This window comes from Plectropomus leopardus, unplaced genomic scaffold (genome assembly GCF_008729295.1).
Source record: "Plectropomus leopardus isolate mb unplaced genomic scaffold, YSFRI_Pleo_2.0 unplaced_scaffold41, whole genome shotgun sequence".
Lineage (NCBI taxonomy): Eukaryota > Metazoa > Chordata > Actinopteri > Perciformes > Serranidae > Plectropomus > Plectropomus leopardus.
This window is the reverse complement of record NW_024644902.1, coordinates 36,740-53,002: the sequence shown is the minus strand read 5'-3', so window position 1 is coordinate 53,002 and position 16,263 is coordinate 36,740. Positions and strand designations below refer to the sequence as shown.

The 16,263-nt window shown below is 42.6% G+C and overlaps 3 protein-coding genes across 3 annotated transcripts; 2 read left to right on the top strand and 1 right to left on the bottom strand.

Moving 5' to 3' along the window:
* Positions 1–73: 73 nt before the first annotated feature.
* LOC121939097 (mitochondrial chaperone BCS1) lies at positions 74–2,070 on the top strand. The gene is made up of 3 exons (XM_042482224.1): positions 74–767; positions 1,578–1,717; positions 1,853–2,070. The coding sequence occupies exons 1-3, from the start codon at positions 448–450 to the stop codon at positions 2,068–2,070; spliced, it is 678 nt and encodes a 225-aa protein (XP_042338158.1). The 5' UTR covers positions 74–447.
* A 1,096-nt stretch (positions 2,071–3,166) lies between these two features.
* On the bottom strand, positions 3,167–5,164 carry LOC121939096 (mitochondrial chaperone BCS1). Its single transcript, XM_042482222.1, has 3 exons — positions 4,470–5,164; positions 3,520–3,659; positions 3,167–3,384 (listed from the first exon to the last, which is right to left on the bottom strand). The coding sequence occupies exons 1-3, from the start codon at positions 4,787–4,789 to the stop codon at positions 3,167–3,169; spliced, it is 678 nt and encodes a 225-aa protein (XP_042338156.1). The 5' UTR covers positions 4,790–5,164.
* A 144-nt stretch (positions 5,165–5,308) lies between these two features.
* On the top strand, positions 5,309–15,965 carry LOC121939095 (zinc finger protein 142-like). The gene is made up of 8 exons (XM_042482221.1): positions 5,309–5,455; positions 7,671–8,162; positions 8,308–8,535; positions 9,245–10,069; positions 10,195–10,372; positions 11,600–14,543; positions 15,026–15,131; positions 15,436–15,965. The coding sequence occupies exons 2-8, from the start codon at positions 7,676–7,678 to the stop codon at positions 15,963–15,965; spliced, it is 5,298 nt and encodes a 1,765-aa protein (XP_042338155.1). The 5' UTR covers positions 5,309–5,455; positions 7,671–7,675.
* The last annotated feature ends 298 nt before the right edge of the window (positions 15,966–16,263 follow it).

Sequence of the window (16,263 nt, the reverse complement as noted above, 5' to 3'; positions counted from 1 at the left end):
TGATAACAGAAACGAGAAAATGGAACGAATGTTTGAAGGCAGTCGGAATGATATTTGTGAAACACAGGAAGTGTAGTAGAGGTCGCTCCCAGTGTTGCACCCATACATTACACACATGAGGACTTAAGCTCAACCGTGAAACGAATGGTGTTCTCTGGGAACGATAGCCTCAAGACAGCGATTTGAGATGGAGACAAACACGGCAAGTCAAGCTAATTATTTAGCATAACTGGATGTATCAGCATTAAGAAACTAGCACCAGCTGTTATTAGTTTTCAGGCAACAGACAGCAGGTCTTCAGCTCCTGACAGATGTCATACTACACCACAATCAGGACTGTCACACAGATCAGATGAGTTTGCACTTTGTCTTTAGGTCTGTGCTCCTTCAAAGTGTTATAACTCCTCTATAGTGTGATTCAGCTGGCTGTGTGCAGATATCAGCAACATGCCCCTGTCTGACTTCCTGGATGGCCTGAAGGACAACCCCTACTTTGGGGCAGGGTTTGGACTGGTTGGGGTTGGGACGGCGTTGGCAGTGGCCAGGAAAGGTGCCCAGGTGGGAATGATCTTCTTCCGCAGGCACTACATGATCACTCTGGAGGTCCCCAGCAGGGACAAGAGCTACCACTGGCTGCTGAGCTGGATCACCAAACACGCCAGGCACACTCAGCACCTGAGCGTGGAGACCTCGTACCTGGCACACGAGAGCGGACGCGTGCACACGCAGTTTGACTTCCACCCAAGCCCCGGGAACCACATCATCTGGTCAGAAGAGTTCTCTAAACCAGTATACTTAATCTGAAAACACTCCCTTTTTATAAAGTGCACATCAGCCTGTATGGCTGTTGATACTCAACTTGCTTTACTTGAGGGGGGCCACTTTTGCAAAATGACAGGAGGCCAGGGGCCAGGTGCAGCAGCCCTATACACATCTCTAGGATTTAAGGAGGTTTCTAGGATTTTAGGATGTTTTAATGATTTAGGAAATTCCCAGGATTTAAGGATGTATCAAGGATTTTAGTTTCTAGGATTTTAGAAATTTCATAGATTTTAAATTTTATTATGGGACATTACTAGGATTGTAAGACATTTCTAGGATTTTAGGACTGTTCTAGGAGTAAAGGACATTTCTAGGATTTTATGACATTTTTTGTATTTTAGGACATTTCTAAAATTTTATGACATTTTTTGTATTTTAGGACATTTCTAGGATTTTATGACATTTTTTGTATTTTAGGACATTTCTAGGATTTTAGGACACTAAGGACTCAGCTAGGACCTCTGTCGTGTGGTGCGGGGGATCCTTCACCAGTTTTATGTACTCTGGCACCTTATTTATCCTTCAAGTACAAAAACAATTCCCAGTGTGAATCACTTTATTTGTATTGTGAATTAGACAATGGTTTGGGGGCCACCCAGCACCCTATTGGCGTCCCACAGGCCGTGAGTTGAGTATCACTGCCGTGTGGCATAAAAATACAGAGATAATGCCTACATTTATTAATCTGCTTGACATATCCCATTCTCTCTGTCAACAGTCCTTCCTCTGACACTATCATCTGTTGTGGTCTGCAGGTACGGCAGGAAGTGGATCAGGGTGGAGAGGACCAGAGAGAAGCAGATGGTGGATCTGCACACTGGAACACCTTGGGAGTCTGTCACCTTCACTGCTTTAGGGAGAGACAGACAGATTTTCTTTAACATATTACAAGAAGGTAAAAGTTTATGCAGTTTAAACCCGACACGCCAGCATCTCACAGACAGCTGCCACATGAGAGCTGCAGTGCACTAGATTTGTGTTGTGTCTCATTTTGAGGTAAATTAACACAGTTGTCAATCATGTTTTGCAGCAAGAGAACTGGCCCTGAAACAGGAAGAGGGACGCACAGTGATGTACACAGCCATGGGTGGGGAATGGAGACCCTTTGGGTTTCCACGGCGACGCAGACCCCTCAGCTCTGTGGTCCTGGATGAGGGCGTGGCTGAAAGGATCGTTGATGATGTGAAGGACTTTATCGGAAATCCCAAGTGGTACACAGACAGAGGTAGAACACTCTTGTGTATTTAGTCCTGCATATGAAAGTGGCTCTTGAGTGTTTAATTATATATATTTCTTGTTTTTCTATCATGACAGTTATTGTGAGGTGTGACCACCAGCAGTGTCAATTAAGTCTTTGTTGTTGGTGCATTCATAACGGTGGCATCTCAAATTTTAGAGTTGCAGTTTCCTACATGCAATTCAAGGCATCAACTCAGCGGAATTTTCAAAGCAGTTTCCGCTCACAATTTTCATACATTTTAAAATAAGCAAGCACCTAAATATTAAACACAGCAATTAAAATTTAAGATTTGAATGAATGGCAGCATGCTTGAAAAATGATAGTTATTTGGGCTTTCAAACAATTTATTTTTGTAATTACAACTAACTGTTGCAATTCAGTAATTAATCATCATTCTTTCAAATTTCAGTAGTGCATGATTAGGCAATTTGGCGTGATTTCTAGCAAAACAATGGGGAGAAGGCAATGATTTAACAAATTAGCAAGAAAGTAACAAGAAAATTATCTGAAAATAAGCACAAACAAGAAAATGACTCAAAGTGTCAAAAAAGAATATATATTCTTTTTTGACACTTTGAGTCATTTTCTTGTTTGTGCTTATTTTCAGATAATTTTCTTGTTACTTTCTTGCTAATTTGTTAAATCATTGCCTTCTCCCCATTGTTTTGCTAGAAATCACGCCAAATTGCCTAATCATGCACTACTGAAATTTGAAAGAATGATGATTAATTACTGAATTGCAACAGTTAGTTGTAATTACAAAAATAAATTGTTTGAAAGCCCAAATAACTATCATTTTTCAAGCATGCTGCCATTCATTCAAATCTTAAATTTTAATTGCTGTGTTTAATATTTAGGTGCTTGCTTATTTTAAAATGTATGAAAATTGTGAGCGGAAACTGCTTTGAAAATTCCGCTGAGTTGATGCCTTGAATTGCATGTAGGAAACTGCAACTCTAAAATTTGAGATGCCACCGTTATGAATGCACCAACAACAAAGACTTAATTGACACTGCTGGTGGTCACACCTCACAATAACTGTCATGATAGAAAAACAAGAAATATATATAATTAAACACTCAAGAGCCACTTTCATATGCAGGACTAAATACACAAGAGTGTTCTACCTCTGTCTGTGTACCACTTGGGATTTCCGATAAAGTCCTTCACATCATCAACGATCCTTTCAGCCACGCCCTCATCCAGGACCACAGAGCTGAGGGGTCTGCGTCGCCGTGGAAACCCAAAGGGTCTCCATTCCCCACCCATGGCTGTGTACATCACTGTGCGTCCCTCTTCCTGTTTCAGGGCCAGTTCTCTTGCTGCAAAACATGATTGACAACTGTGTTAATTTACCTCAAAATGAGACACAACACAAATCTAGTGCACTGCAGCTCTCATGTGGCAGCTGTCTGTGAGATGCTGGCGTGTCGGGTTTAAACTGCATAAACTTTTACCTTCTTGTAATATGTTAAAGAAAATCTGTCTGTCTCTCCCTAAAGCAGTGAAGGTGACAGACTCCCAAGGTGTTCCAGTGTGCAGATCCACCATCTGCTTCTCTCTGGTCCTCTCCACCCTGATCCACTTCCTGCCGTACCTGCAGACCACAACAGATGATAGTGTCAGAGGAAGGACTGTTGACAGAGAGAATGGGATATGTCAAGCAGATTAATAAATGTAGGCATTATCTCTGTATTTTTATGCCACACGGCAGTGATACTCAACTCACGGCCTGTGGGACGCCAATAGGGTGCTGGGTGGCCCCCAAACCATTGTCTAATTCACAATACAAATAAAGTGATTCACACTGGGAATTGTTTTTGTACTTGAAGGATAAATAAGGTGCCAGAGTACATAAAACTGGTGAAGGATCCCCCGCACCACACGACAGAGGTCCTAGCTGAGTCCTTAGTGTCCTAAAATCCTAGAAATGTCCTAAAATACAAAAAATGTCATAAAATCCTAGAAATGTCCTAAAATACAAAAAATGTCATAAAATTTTAGAAATGTCCTAAAATACAAAAAATGTCATAAAATCCTAGAAATGTCCTTTACTCCTAGAACAGTCCTAAAATCCTAGAAATGTCTTACAATCCTAGTAATGTCCCATAATAAAATTTAAAATCTATGAAATTTCTAAAATCCTAGAAACTAAAATCCTTGATACATCCTTAAATCCTGGGAATTTCCTAAATCATTAAAACATCCTAAAATCCTAGAAACCTCCTTAAATCCTAGAGATGTGTATAGGGCTGCTGCACCTGGCCCCTGGCCTCCTGTCATTTTGCAAAAGTGGCCCCCCTCAAGTAAAGCAAGTTGAGTATCAACAGCCATACAGGCTGATGTGCACTTTATAAAAAGGGAGTGTTTTCAGATTAAGTATACTGGTTTAGAGAACTCTTCTGACCAGATGATGTGGTTCCCGGGGCTTGGGTGGAAGTCAAACTGCGTGTGCACGCGTCCGCTCTCGTGTGCCAGGTACGAGGTCTCCACGCTCAGGTGCTGAGTGTGCCTGGCGTGTTTGGTGATCCAGCTCAGCAGCCAGTGGTAGCTCTTGTCCCTGCTGGGGACCTCCAGAGTGATCATGTAGTGCCTGCGGAAGAAGATCATTCCCACCTGGGCACCTTTCCTGGCCACTGCCAACGCCGTCCCAACCCCAACCAGTCCAAACCCTGCCCCAAAGTAGGGGTTGTCCTTCAGGCCATCCAGGAAGTCAGACAGGGGCATGTTGCTGATATCTGCACACAGCCAGCTGAATCACACTATAGAGGAGTTATAACACTTTGAAGGAGCACAGACCTAAAGACAAAGTGCAAACTCATCTGATCTGTGTGACAGTCCTGATTGTGGTGTAGTATGACATCTGTCAGGAGCTGAAGACCTGCTGTCTGTTGCCTGAAAACTAATAACAGCTGGTGCTAGTTTCTTAATGCTGATACATCCAGTTATGCTAAATAATTAGCTTGACTTGCCGTGTTTGTCTCCATCTCAAATCGCTGTCTTGAGGCTATCGTTCCCAGAGAACACCATTCGTTTCACGGTTGAGCTTAAGTCCTCATGTGTGTAATGTATGGGTGCAACACTGGGAGCGACCTCTACTACACTTCCTGTGTTTCACAAATATCATTCCGACTGCCTTCAAACATTCGTTCCATTTTCTCGTTTCTGTTATCAAAATCTCGCTCGCAAGCTATGTTGACAACAAGTTGAGATAAGAATGTCGATAATAACACAATTTCTGATTTTTTCTGTAGCCCGTGAGGACCGCAACGGCGACATTAACTGCGTCCCGGAACTGCGACATCAACCGTTTACAAGAAGCTAACGTTGGCTCAGCTAGCGTTAATAACGACGTTGTTAGCGTGTTAATACAAGTTTATATTGCCATAAAAAGTAAGTGAAACTTCGGATATTATGACTCAGTATTAATGAACATACCTTTCTAACTAACACGCAGCAGAGACACCAGCTGTGTGCTGTTAAACTAATAATGGTTGATGTTGTGTTTGTAAGATAGAATGGACCGCGGAAACCCAGGCGGTAGGTTAAAACAAGGCAGCAGATATTAGGCATAATAATACATGATTTTTATCCAAGCTTATAAGTAGATATAAATCATGTAGCTGTCCCTTTGCAAAGATATGTCTATTTCTTAAGCATGAATAGGAATTTCGGTATTTTATGAACCATACAGTCAAAGCACCGGCAGTGTATGGGTGTTGTTATTGTGTCTTAGGGACTGTTCGTTACTTATCAGAAGGGAGGGGGTCGTTCAAAACGGAGGAAGCACTTCAAATATTTGCTTAAGCACTGGAGGGGACATTATACTTTTTAATATGGATTAGGGACTGGACATTTAACTTCAAATGATGGTATTTTTGTTTTTTTTTAAATACTCTCAGAACTCCAAAACCCACAATTGGGTTTGAAAGGCATGTTCTCTTTAAAGAAGTATTTCACCACTGGGATGATGGCCTTTATCAAAACAAGGATGCCTATGCAGTAGACACAGATATTTTTGATATTAATGCTACATGACAAGTGGTAGAAACCCAACACCTACCCCGCGATGGGGGGGTTCTGGAGGGGGTTAAATCGTGCCATGTATCACAGAGGTCACTGATTATTTATTGTGGAGGGAGAGTCATGCATTTTCCCCTTCACTCAGGGAGGCTAAAGTCAAAATATTTGTAGTTCTGGGGAGGGTCATGAATAAAAAAAAAAATAAGTTGCACCCCAGCGACCCCACTCTGATAAATAAAGTACAGTTCCTTGGTACTTCAGAGGGATACAGGGATGTGAACTTCTTTCAAATTAATTTAAAGCCTCGCTTCACACAACTACCAATAGATTGAAAATGTTTTTACTTTTTCTTAGTTGTGTCTGATCACTTAGATACTGTTTGGGTTTTTTTTGATACATTTATGAAATTTCACGAGTACAATGAAGGCAAATGGAACTTTTTGGTATATCATGAAAAAAACACTTTAAGAAAATTCAACAACAGCATCTTCTAAAATCAGGCCTGTTGTTACAGTCCGCATCCAAAGAACGCAATGTACTCTATGAAATGTCTCTGAAAACTGTCAGTAGTGTGATTTGTAGAAACTAACTCCCCTACTAAACCTCAATAAATCTTCCTCGTGAATGACAGTTTAAGCCCTTGCTAAACATGTAATTTTGTATGTGTTTGTGTTTGGTACGAGTAAATACTATGTGTGTTATTGCAAGCCATTATTATATATCGTTACAGTGAGTTTACAGTCCTTGTAGAACTGTCACATTTTTACTTTATTATGGAGCTGAATACAAACAGATTTGGTTAAAATTGTTATTGTATCTAACATCCCATTGACAGCAAACAATAATGATATTGTGTATTGTATAATGTATTATCAGGGTTCCTGCGGATCCTTAAAGTCTTAAAAGGCATTGAATTGATTAATCTAAAATTAAGGCTTTAAATGGTATTAAACTGACTTAAATTAATCTAAAGTCTAAAAATGCTCAAACATGGGAAGTGAGATTTTATTAACCTTTTTTTTCCCCTGACGTTGCATTGTAAAGTCTCTAAATAATTGGTAACATCTATTATTTGTTAAATAATAATGATAAATCCCTTTTCTTATACTTGTCATGATGGGAAACCAAATAGTGGAATTTCACATACAGATTGAAAGACACAAAATAGCCCCCCCCCCAAAAAAAAAACCCAGCAGAAATGCTTTTCTGTTGGTTAACTGAATAGATTCTTTCATGATAATTTAATATGTTCATTTTCTTCCATGTGTTCCACTCTAAAACTAGTGCTGTTTTTTTTTCAACATTTGATGCAGATAATCTCACTTTCTTTTCAAAAGTCGTGTTTTATGTTACAATAAACATTTGGGTAAAATAAACTCATCCTTCAACTTTGGTTATTAGAAAATTGGCCTTAATCTCAATTCCGAATGGCATTACAAAAAAGTCTTAAAAAGTCCTAAATTTACTTTGCCTTAAGCTGTGGGAACTATTACATGTACATGTGATACAAAACGTGAGTTACAAATTTGTTTGTGCTCTTTTTAAATTTGACAAATTGTAACTGAATGCTGTGCTGTTCTTTCAGAAACAATGGAGACTGCGGAGGCTCGTGAATGTGAGAAATGTGGAGAGAGTTTCTCAGACAGTGGTTCGTTCACCTCTCACTCCTGCTCAGAGAGGCCGACAGCACCAACCAGTAATAAACAGTTGGAGAACTACAAGTGTTCTCAGTGCAGTGAGGTTTTTTCTAGGCCAGGAGTCCTGAAACACCACTTTAAAGTCACCCACGGTGGACACGACCCCGAAGACTCGTTCCCCTGCACTGAAGAAGGCTGCCAGTCTAGCAGCACAGACCGTCAGGAATATCAGGATCACTTAAAGTCCACACATTGTCTCACTCTCATCCCTTGCACCCTGCAGTCCTGCAAAGCCGCGTTTCTCACACGGAGCGAGGTGGAGAGACACTCACGGGCCCACATGCCCTTTGGATGCTTTCAGTGTCAGTTTGTCACTGAAAATGCAAAAGACCTGAGTGACCACGTTGCAAAGTACAACCATCTGCCACCTAGCACTAAAGGTAAACACACATGTTGCACAAATGCAGAAATCTTGTCTGTCTTCCCATTAAACCTGTGCTTGTTTTGTTTTTGTTGGATGTAGCTCTTCTGCTGCATCACTGAGAAGCAGATTTTACATAAAAATTTCGGCTCTTCTATTTATAGGGAATGAGGCTGCAGCCACAAGTGTATGCACTGATGGAAGCCACCAGCCTCAGGTGTCCAACAGGCCAAAAAGAAAACTGAAGCCCAGCCCAGCTCAAGCATCATCATTACCAGAGGACAGCAATGAGGACCAGCCAGAGAGGCAAAGGCACAGTATTAAAAGAGGGAAAAAGGCCGTGGAGAGAGAAAAACCCCCAGCAGTGGATGCTGCACCGCCTCCATCCAAAGGTACGAACACTAGTCTGCTTAGTGTATTATAGTGAGGAGATTTCAAGTTCATATGACATAATAAAGCACAAAGAGGTGACCAAAACCCAAGCTGTTCCACTAATAAAAAACACAAGTGATCCATCGGGCTATCAGTCATTCCAGACCACATGTTTCCTTTATTTCTAAGTCAAATGGCAACTCCACAACTTAACTGCTCTGGTTCACTTTCAAAGCTTTCATAAAGTAAATAAAATTTCTGCTGCACAAAAAGCCTGCTAATACCAACCAACATCTGGCTTTAAATGCAGTGAGAATGCATATGATCAGCATTCACACCGGGGTCAAATGACTCTGCAGTAGATATTTGTAGCCGTCAGCTCCAATCGGCATTGATGGAGTAATTTCAGCTCCTTAACCCATGACCTATTTATTTATTTGTTTAATCATTTTTACTTTTTTTTTTAAATCATACAACTTTGACATCACAGGTCATTCTAAGCTAGCTGGGATGGGGAGGGGAGGGTTAGACAAAAGGTTCACTTTTCTTCTGCAGTATCAATACCCGCAAAATTTGGAAAACCCATGGGCACATACAGATGAGATGCAGCAATGTATATATGATTTATTACTATACTCTGCACAAAACTAAATAAAAATTTGATCACAAAAAAAAACTCCAAAATGCGTCACTACGTTCAGAATGAATTCAGTCTATTCTTTCCATCAGAGTATCTTGCAGAGGGATCAGAGCACACCTATCGCACCCACACCTGCCCCAAGTGCCGCCGCTGCTTCAAGATGCGCTCCCACCTGCAGGAGCACCTCCATATACATTTTCCTGATCCCAGCCTCCAGTGTCCCACCTGCAAGCGCTACTTCACCAGCAAGAGCAAGCTACGCATACACAGACTCCGTGAGGCGGGGGAAAAGCTTCACCGTTGCCACTTGTGTGAATATTCTGCCGTGGAGCGTAACGCGATCAGCCGCCACCTTGCCAGTGTGCACGCCGACGAGGTAGAAGATGGCGTTAACAGTCACAGCTATCCCTGTCCCACCTGTGGTCAAAGCTTTCGCCAGAGCAGGTTGCTTAAGGCCCACATGAAGACGCACAATATTCTCTCTCACAGCAAGCCGGTGGCCTGCTTCCAAGAGGGTTGCTCTTTCCAGAGTTCTTTGCGTAAAGAACTTCTTCGTCACACTGCCGAGGTGCATGGGGTCAAGGCCGTAGAGTGTCGCCATCACGTCTGTGGAGCCATCTTCCAAAGCGAGACAGACATGGAGGCTCATTATCGGACACACCTGGCCTACCACTGCTCTCAGTGTGATTTCTCTTGTTCTAATAAGAGCGTCTTCCTCCAGCACCAGCGGAACGGTCACCCGGGAAATGACAAGCTCTGCTGCGACTTCTGCCCCTTCGTCACATTTAACCCTGTGGAGTTCGAGCAGCACATCGGACATTTGCACGCCAATGAGAAGATCCATCGCTGCTCTCAGTGCAGCTACGTGACCTCGCATAAACGGGGCTTGAAGCGACACATGCTGATGCACAGCGGTGAGGAGGGAATTGATTTTTTTTATATTTTCACGGTACAGAATCTCTGATTTATTGTTTAAGTTGCTCTCGTAAGATGCTACTACTTTTGGCATCTCCTGATTTATTCCTTTGCTCTATTATAGGCGAGAAGCCCCACAAGTGCAGCCTGTGTGACTTCAGGTGCCGAGACGAGTCCTACCTCTCTAAACACATGCTCACTCACTCAGACGACAAGAATTTTATGTGTGCTGAATGTGGATATGTCACTAAATGGAAACACTACTTGAATGTCCACATGAGAAAACATGCTGGAGACCTCAGGTAGACATACAACCTTTGGTTATGGTTTTTTCTTGCTATTGTTAGTGCACTGCTGAGTACACACAGAACTATCAGAACATCATGACAGTTTGAGACTTCCAAGTCTCATTTATTAAGTCTGTGCTTAGTGCTTCCCAAACACATGCATTCTCTATAAACCTTTACATTTAAAACTAAATTGAACTTATCTATACTCTCTACTGACTCATTTTACCTTGCTGAACATATGAGCTGCTGATCTACCACAGCCTCAGTCAGTTAGTTCATTTGTGTTATTGTGTGACTTTGGGGAATCCAAACTAAAAACATAAGGGTTCCTAAGCATCCACCTTGGGTACGATGGATGTACTCTTTAATTTTCAGTCTCTTAAGAAGTTAAATGCATTTGTCGCTGGAATTAGCATGTGGTTACTCTTTAGATTGAAAAATACACTGAATATAAAGATGGACAGCATGACTCCTCCCCAACACTGAAGCCAAAACATCTCATTCGCCATCTGCTGGCTTGCTGCATTATGGATATACATGTTAGTGGATGGGACATAGGCCAAACCATTAACTCAAAGTACACGTCAAAGACATTTTTCTCAATGATGGTTCATGGGTCATTTTAAGTACTTCTTATCATGCCGATGTTTGTGCTCATTTTTCGGATACGTTTGGTTTCAATAAGTTATTTGATGCTATATCACAGGCAACTGGACTTGCTTGGGTTTCTTGACATCTGGCCTCTCATCTAAGCGGCCTCTTCAGTTCTTCTTTTTCAGAACTAAAGAAGCTGCTCAATTGAGACACAAAACATCTTCAAGAAACTCAAGCAAGTCCAGTTGTGTACAATATAGCACCTAGAATTACAATGACATGGATGACTGAGAACCCTCACCAACATACTAGTTATTCGATGCTATAAAAAGGGGTTTTGACAACATGATTGACAGCTGTGTGTGCCACAATTGGTCACATGGCTGGAACTCATGTAGATTGTTACTGGGCAGACTCTGGCTTGAAATTATGGCAAAAGAGCAAGATGGCAGTGGTTGTATCTGGGATATTTTGGTTTTGTTTTTGTAGAGTGGGGGTTAATGGAGACTCGCTGTCCATTGTTATATACAGTCAATGGATTGAAAAAAAGACTGTCTGAATGTATCAAAGTGCATAAATGTCTCTCTGTGTTGTATTCGCATTCACAATTGTTGTTGTGACTAAACTTCCTGTTTGCTGCTCTAGGTACCAGTGTGACCAGTGCCCTTACCGCTGCCACCGAATGGACCAACTCAACAGCCACAAATTACGACATCAGGCCAAATCACTAATGTGTGAGATCTGTGCTTATGCCTGCAAGCGCAAATACGAGCTTCGCAATCACATGTTGGCCAAACACTCTGGAGAGGAGAAACAGCCGTCTGTCTATAAGTGTAAATACTGCACATACACTACCAGCTACAGACAAGCCCTCCAAAACCATGAGAACTGCAAACACACCAAGCTGAAAGAGTTCCGCTGTGCCCTCTGCTTCTACTCCTCTTTCAGCAGCATCAGCCTCTTCCTGCACAAGAGGAAAGCTCACGGCTACGTACCTGGAGACAAAGCATGGCTCGAGAACTATGCTGCAAAGGAGAAGGAGAGGAACTCAACAGAGCTCTTGCAGGATTTTTACAATAAGCCCTCAGCAGCTAACGAGCAGTCTGAACAATCCACCTCTGAAGGACCTCCACCAGCTCAAAGAGAACTATCTGATCTTCCTGGCTCAGCAGATCACAGTGCAAGCAAAGGATCCACAGCTGCTTCACAAACTGTGGATTCTGTTTTTGATGTTGATTCTCAAAAGGTTGTTAACCAAGGTATTTCAGACAGTCCGCCCTCTGTGAACAGCCCTGAGGAGTACTGTACTCTTGTTTTAACAACATTATCAACCACTGAGTATCAGACCTCCTCTTTGGAAATTCAGGAAGACAATTGTGCAAATCAAACCCCAAGCTCATCGAATTTAAACTGCAATGGCTCGGACATATCGCAAGTAAAGGCAGACCGCTCTACATCTTCATTAGAGGAAGACGATGTGGCTATGGCAGATGCAGAATGTGAACAAAGTGACATAGATGACAACTATGAGCCACTAAATAATACAAGTCAACCAGTCAAACCTGGGGAGGGTCAAACACCTGAGGTAGAGAGTGATGGTGGAACAATCAGTTCCACTTTACCATCTGAGCAAACTGAGCCGTTAGAGTGTGAGACCCGTCTTAAAGCTATGAGGAAGCACGACAAAGACCAAGCAGAAGCCATGGTTTTGGAGGGACGGGTGCAAATGCTTGTGGTGCCAACTAAAGACATATATCGCTGTGACAAGTGCTCTTATGTAACCAGTAAAGAGACCTCTTTGAAGTACCACTGCCAGGCTTTGTGCCATGGTAGAATGAAGGGACACAAGTGCCAGGCCTGTGGTGCACAGTTCAAACAGAGGAGAGGTCTTGACAGCCACCTTACAAAGAAGTGCCCGGCACTTCCACGGAAAACAAGGACATTTGTAGGCACTTCAAATACATGTTTGGCAACAGAAGACAACTCCACTTTAGGTCAGGATAAGGAATCAAATTCCAAACAGACGGAGCTTCTGTCCTCACAAAAAAGGATTACCACAGATAAGAGACTTTGTCAGCAAGAACAAGGAGTCCGTACATCTCATTTAAAAAACTCTAAAGCTATTTTTCATAATGCTTCTACATCCAGAGACTCAGGACAGCAGCAAAGCAAAATTCAGACAAAAAAGGCTTCAAAAGATAAACTTGCAAAAAAGCAATTATTTTCTAGTACCAAACAAAAAAATGCTCCACTGCAGGAGCCTCTTATGGCTAATAAAGATGGGAAATTCAACTGCAAGCTGTGCAATTTTTCATCAGTCAGGCTTGCAACAGTTGAACGGCACCTCTCAACTTGCAGGAAAATCTCAAGGAAAAGAGAGACTCAGATCATTTCAGAAGGAGAGGATGAGCGTGGTAACAAGTCCGTCAAAGAAAAAGAGGACTTGGTGGACAAGTGCAAAGAAAGAACTGGGAAAGTTTCTGAGAAACATCAAATCTTCTCTTGTCAAAGCTGTGCATTTAAATGCAACCAGAAAAGAGCATTAGACAGTCATGAAAAGAGAGGCTGCCTGAAGCCAGATGAAGTCCAATGCACCATGTGTTCATTTATAGCCAAATCAAAGACGTCTTTGACCCGTCACATCGTGTGTGTCCATAACAGAAAAAAGGTTGGTGTTGCTAAACGTTTGCAATGTCAGCACTGTTCTTTCACCTGTAAACAAGAACGACGCATGACTCAACATATCGCGCTCAAACACAAAGGTGCACGACCTCACCATTGTCGGTATTGTCCTTTTAGCACCACAAGGCGCTATCGCCTGGAAGAGCACGAGTCTCTCCACACGGGAATCGGTCGTCACAGCTGCGATTTGTGCGACAAGACCTTTGGGGCTGTGACTAAATTGCGCCAGCATAAGATGCGCATCCACGACAAACAGCCCACACACTTCTGCTCGCTGTGCGACTTCAGTGGCTACACCCTTGACGATGTAAGACGGCACAATCTCAGATGCCACACGGGAGAGTTGCACCACGCTTGCACTCATTGTGACGCTCAGTTTAGTTCAGAAGTTGCACTCAGAAACCACTGCAAGCGTGTGCACCAGCTCCAGGTCTGTTTCTCATGTAAGCAGTGTGACTACACATGTGGCAGCGAGGTCACTCTTAAGACCCACCACGAGAGCAAGCACTCTCAGGTGAAGTGCAACACCTGCCAGGAGTCTTTCAAGACAAAGGAAAGCCTTGAAATTCATCAGAGATGCCACCTGGCGCATCATTGTCAGCTGTGCCCCTTCGCTACCAAAACGAGGCAGCTGTTAGCTCAGCACCTTCTGAATGACCATGAGGGGGGGTCTCCAGAGGACAAGCCCCTCAAGTGCAGCTCTTGTCAGTTTGCTTGTCGGCATCAGCTGGTGTTAGAGCAGCACCTCCGTTCACATGGAGGTAAGCGTCTCTACAAATGCACAGACTGCAAGTATTCGACCCGCAACAAGCAGAAGATCACATGGCACATTCGCATTCACACTGGAGAGAAGCCTTACAGCTGTGAGCAGTGCAGTTACACCTGCACCGATCCGTCTAGGTTGAAGGTAAGCTGAAAGTTTATAGACTGAGTTTATTTGTGAGTTAAATTGAATTATAAAAACCTGATTTTTTTTTTCTTTACAGGCATGTCCGTACATATCTTGGTCACATTTCTTTAATAACCAAGGGACACTTACCAGAAATGTTTTTTTAAGCAATAGTTCAATAGTTCATGGTTTGAACCTTAAGTTGTGAACGAATCGCGAGCGTCCATGCTTCTCTATCTCCATCAGATGAAAGGCAAATGTCATTGTGGTGATACCATTTTTGCCACAGTCGTGCCTCTTTACTCACGCACTATCAATGACGTTGACAGTACTGATGATGACCATGAAGGGTTGTTGACCCATTTAATAGGGGGAAATTTCAACCACTACCTGATAAAGGTAGCATTCAGAAACAAGGGTTAAAATCCTTATACTGTAATATGACGTTAAATGTGTTTCCAAAAAATTATCTTCTATTTTTCTGTTTTACTCTACCATAGCTTCACATGAGGGTTCACCAAGAAGAGAGGAAGTACCTTTGTCCAGAGTGTGGTTACAAATGCAAATGGGCGACTCAGCTGAAGTACCACATGACCAAGCACACAGGTATCATCAACACATCAAGCTCAATGATCCGGTAATTTTTTAAGATCAGGGAACAGTGATTTTTGCCTCATTGCCTTAGTCAGCAGTGGGGTTTTTAATATGTTGCCTCATAGTTGTTAATAATCAGCCAAACTTCCAGGAATTCATAACACATTATCGTATCTTTGTTTACTCATTTTTGTTGCATGATTTTTACCTGTTTGCAATCTTTTCAAGCACTCATCTGAAATTGCTTTTGTAAGTGTAGTTTACAGATTTTTATCCTGCTGGGGAAAAACAAAAAACATTTCTTTGTCCTCTACAGGGGACAAGCCATATGCCTGTGATGAGTGTGATTACCGCACAAACAGAGCGGACGCCCTCCGTGCCCACCGGGACACGCAGCACTGCGATTTGCGCCCTTATGTCTGCGAGAAATGTGGAAAAGCCTTCAAGACTAGTTTTATTCTGAAAACCCACCAGCGTCAGCACAGTGACGATCGGCCGTACACATGCGGCTTGTGCCACAAGGCCTTCCGCTGGCCGGCGGGGCTCAGACATCACTATCTCTCGCACACCAAGCAGCAACCTTTCTGCTGTCGCCACTGCTCCTACAGAGCCAAACAGAAGTTCCAGGTGGTCAAACATTTGCAGAGGCACCATCCAGAGATGTCAGTGGAGCAGGGGGTGGTGAGGGACTCTGAAGCAGTGGGCCTGACCCTGAAGGAGGCCTTGCAGGGGACACTGGATGAGAGAGCGGTAGAAATTAACGAGAAAGGAGGGACCGGTGACGAGGCACAGGTAGTAGTGGAAGAAGTTGTGCAAAAAGAGGAAGAAAACGAGAAAAAACACTGAAGAGAGCACAAAGGATGCAATTGTCAATTCAGACTATACATTATCATTTACCACTTGATTTCAGCAGAGGTGGAAAGTACATTTTCCTCAAGTTTTCCACTGTACTCAACCTGGACTCTGTTTTTCCATGTTTTTGTATCTCAGTGACTTATAGATACAACTTTCTTTCTTTTTTTTAAACTGGTCCAGAAGTCCAGTTAAAGTCAGACTAAGGTGTGCACATGGTGGAATAGTTCCACTTCCTGTAGTATTATCTTGGTGTGTTAATCCAATTTCAAGAATTCGATTTACTCCAATT

Bases quoted from the DNA above. Each gene is read 5' to 3' on its own strand.
- LOC121939097 (XM_042482224.1), top strand. From the start codon at position 448: ATGCCCCTGTCTGACTTCCTGGATGGCCTGAAGGACAACCCCTACTTT. The intron at 768-1,577 runs GTCAGAAGAGTT...TGTGGTCTGCAG, and splicing joins CCCGGGAACCACATCATCTG to GTACGGCAGGAAGTGGATCA. The intron at 1,718-1,852 runs GTAAAAGTTTAT...CATGTTTTGCAG, and splicing joins CTTTAACATATTACAAGAAG to CAAGAGAACTGGCCCTGAAA.
- LOC121939096 (XM_042482222.1), bottom strand. From the start codon at position 4,789: ATGCCCCTGTCTGACTTCCTGGATGGCCTGAAGGACAACCCCTACTTT. The intron at 3,660-4,469 runs GTCAGAAGAGTT...TGTGGTCTGCAG, and splicing joins CCCGGGAACCACATCATCTG to GTACGGCAGGAAGTGGATCA. The intron at 3,385-3,519 runs GTAAAAGTTTAT...CATGTTTTGCAG, and splicing joins CTTTAACATATTACAAGAAG to CAAGAGAACTGGCCCTGAAA.
- LOC121939095 (XM_042482221.1), top strand. From the start codon at position 7,676: ATGGAGACTGCGGAGGCTCGTGAATGTGAGAAATGTGGAGAGAGTTTC. The intron at 8,536-9,244 runs GTACGAACACTA...TCTTTCCATCAG, and splicing joins TGCACCGCCTCCATCCAAAG to AGTATCTTGCAGAGGGATCA. The intron at 10,070-10,194 runs GTGAGGAGGGAA...GCTCTATTATAG, and splicing joins ACACATGCTGATGCACAGCG to GCGAGAAGCCCCACAAGTGC.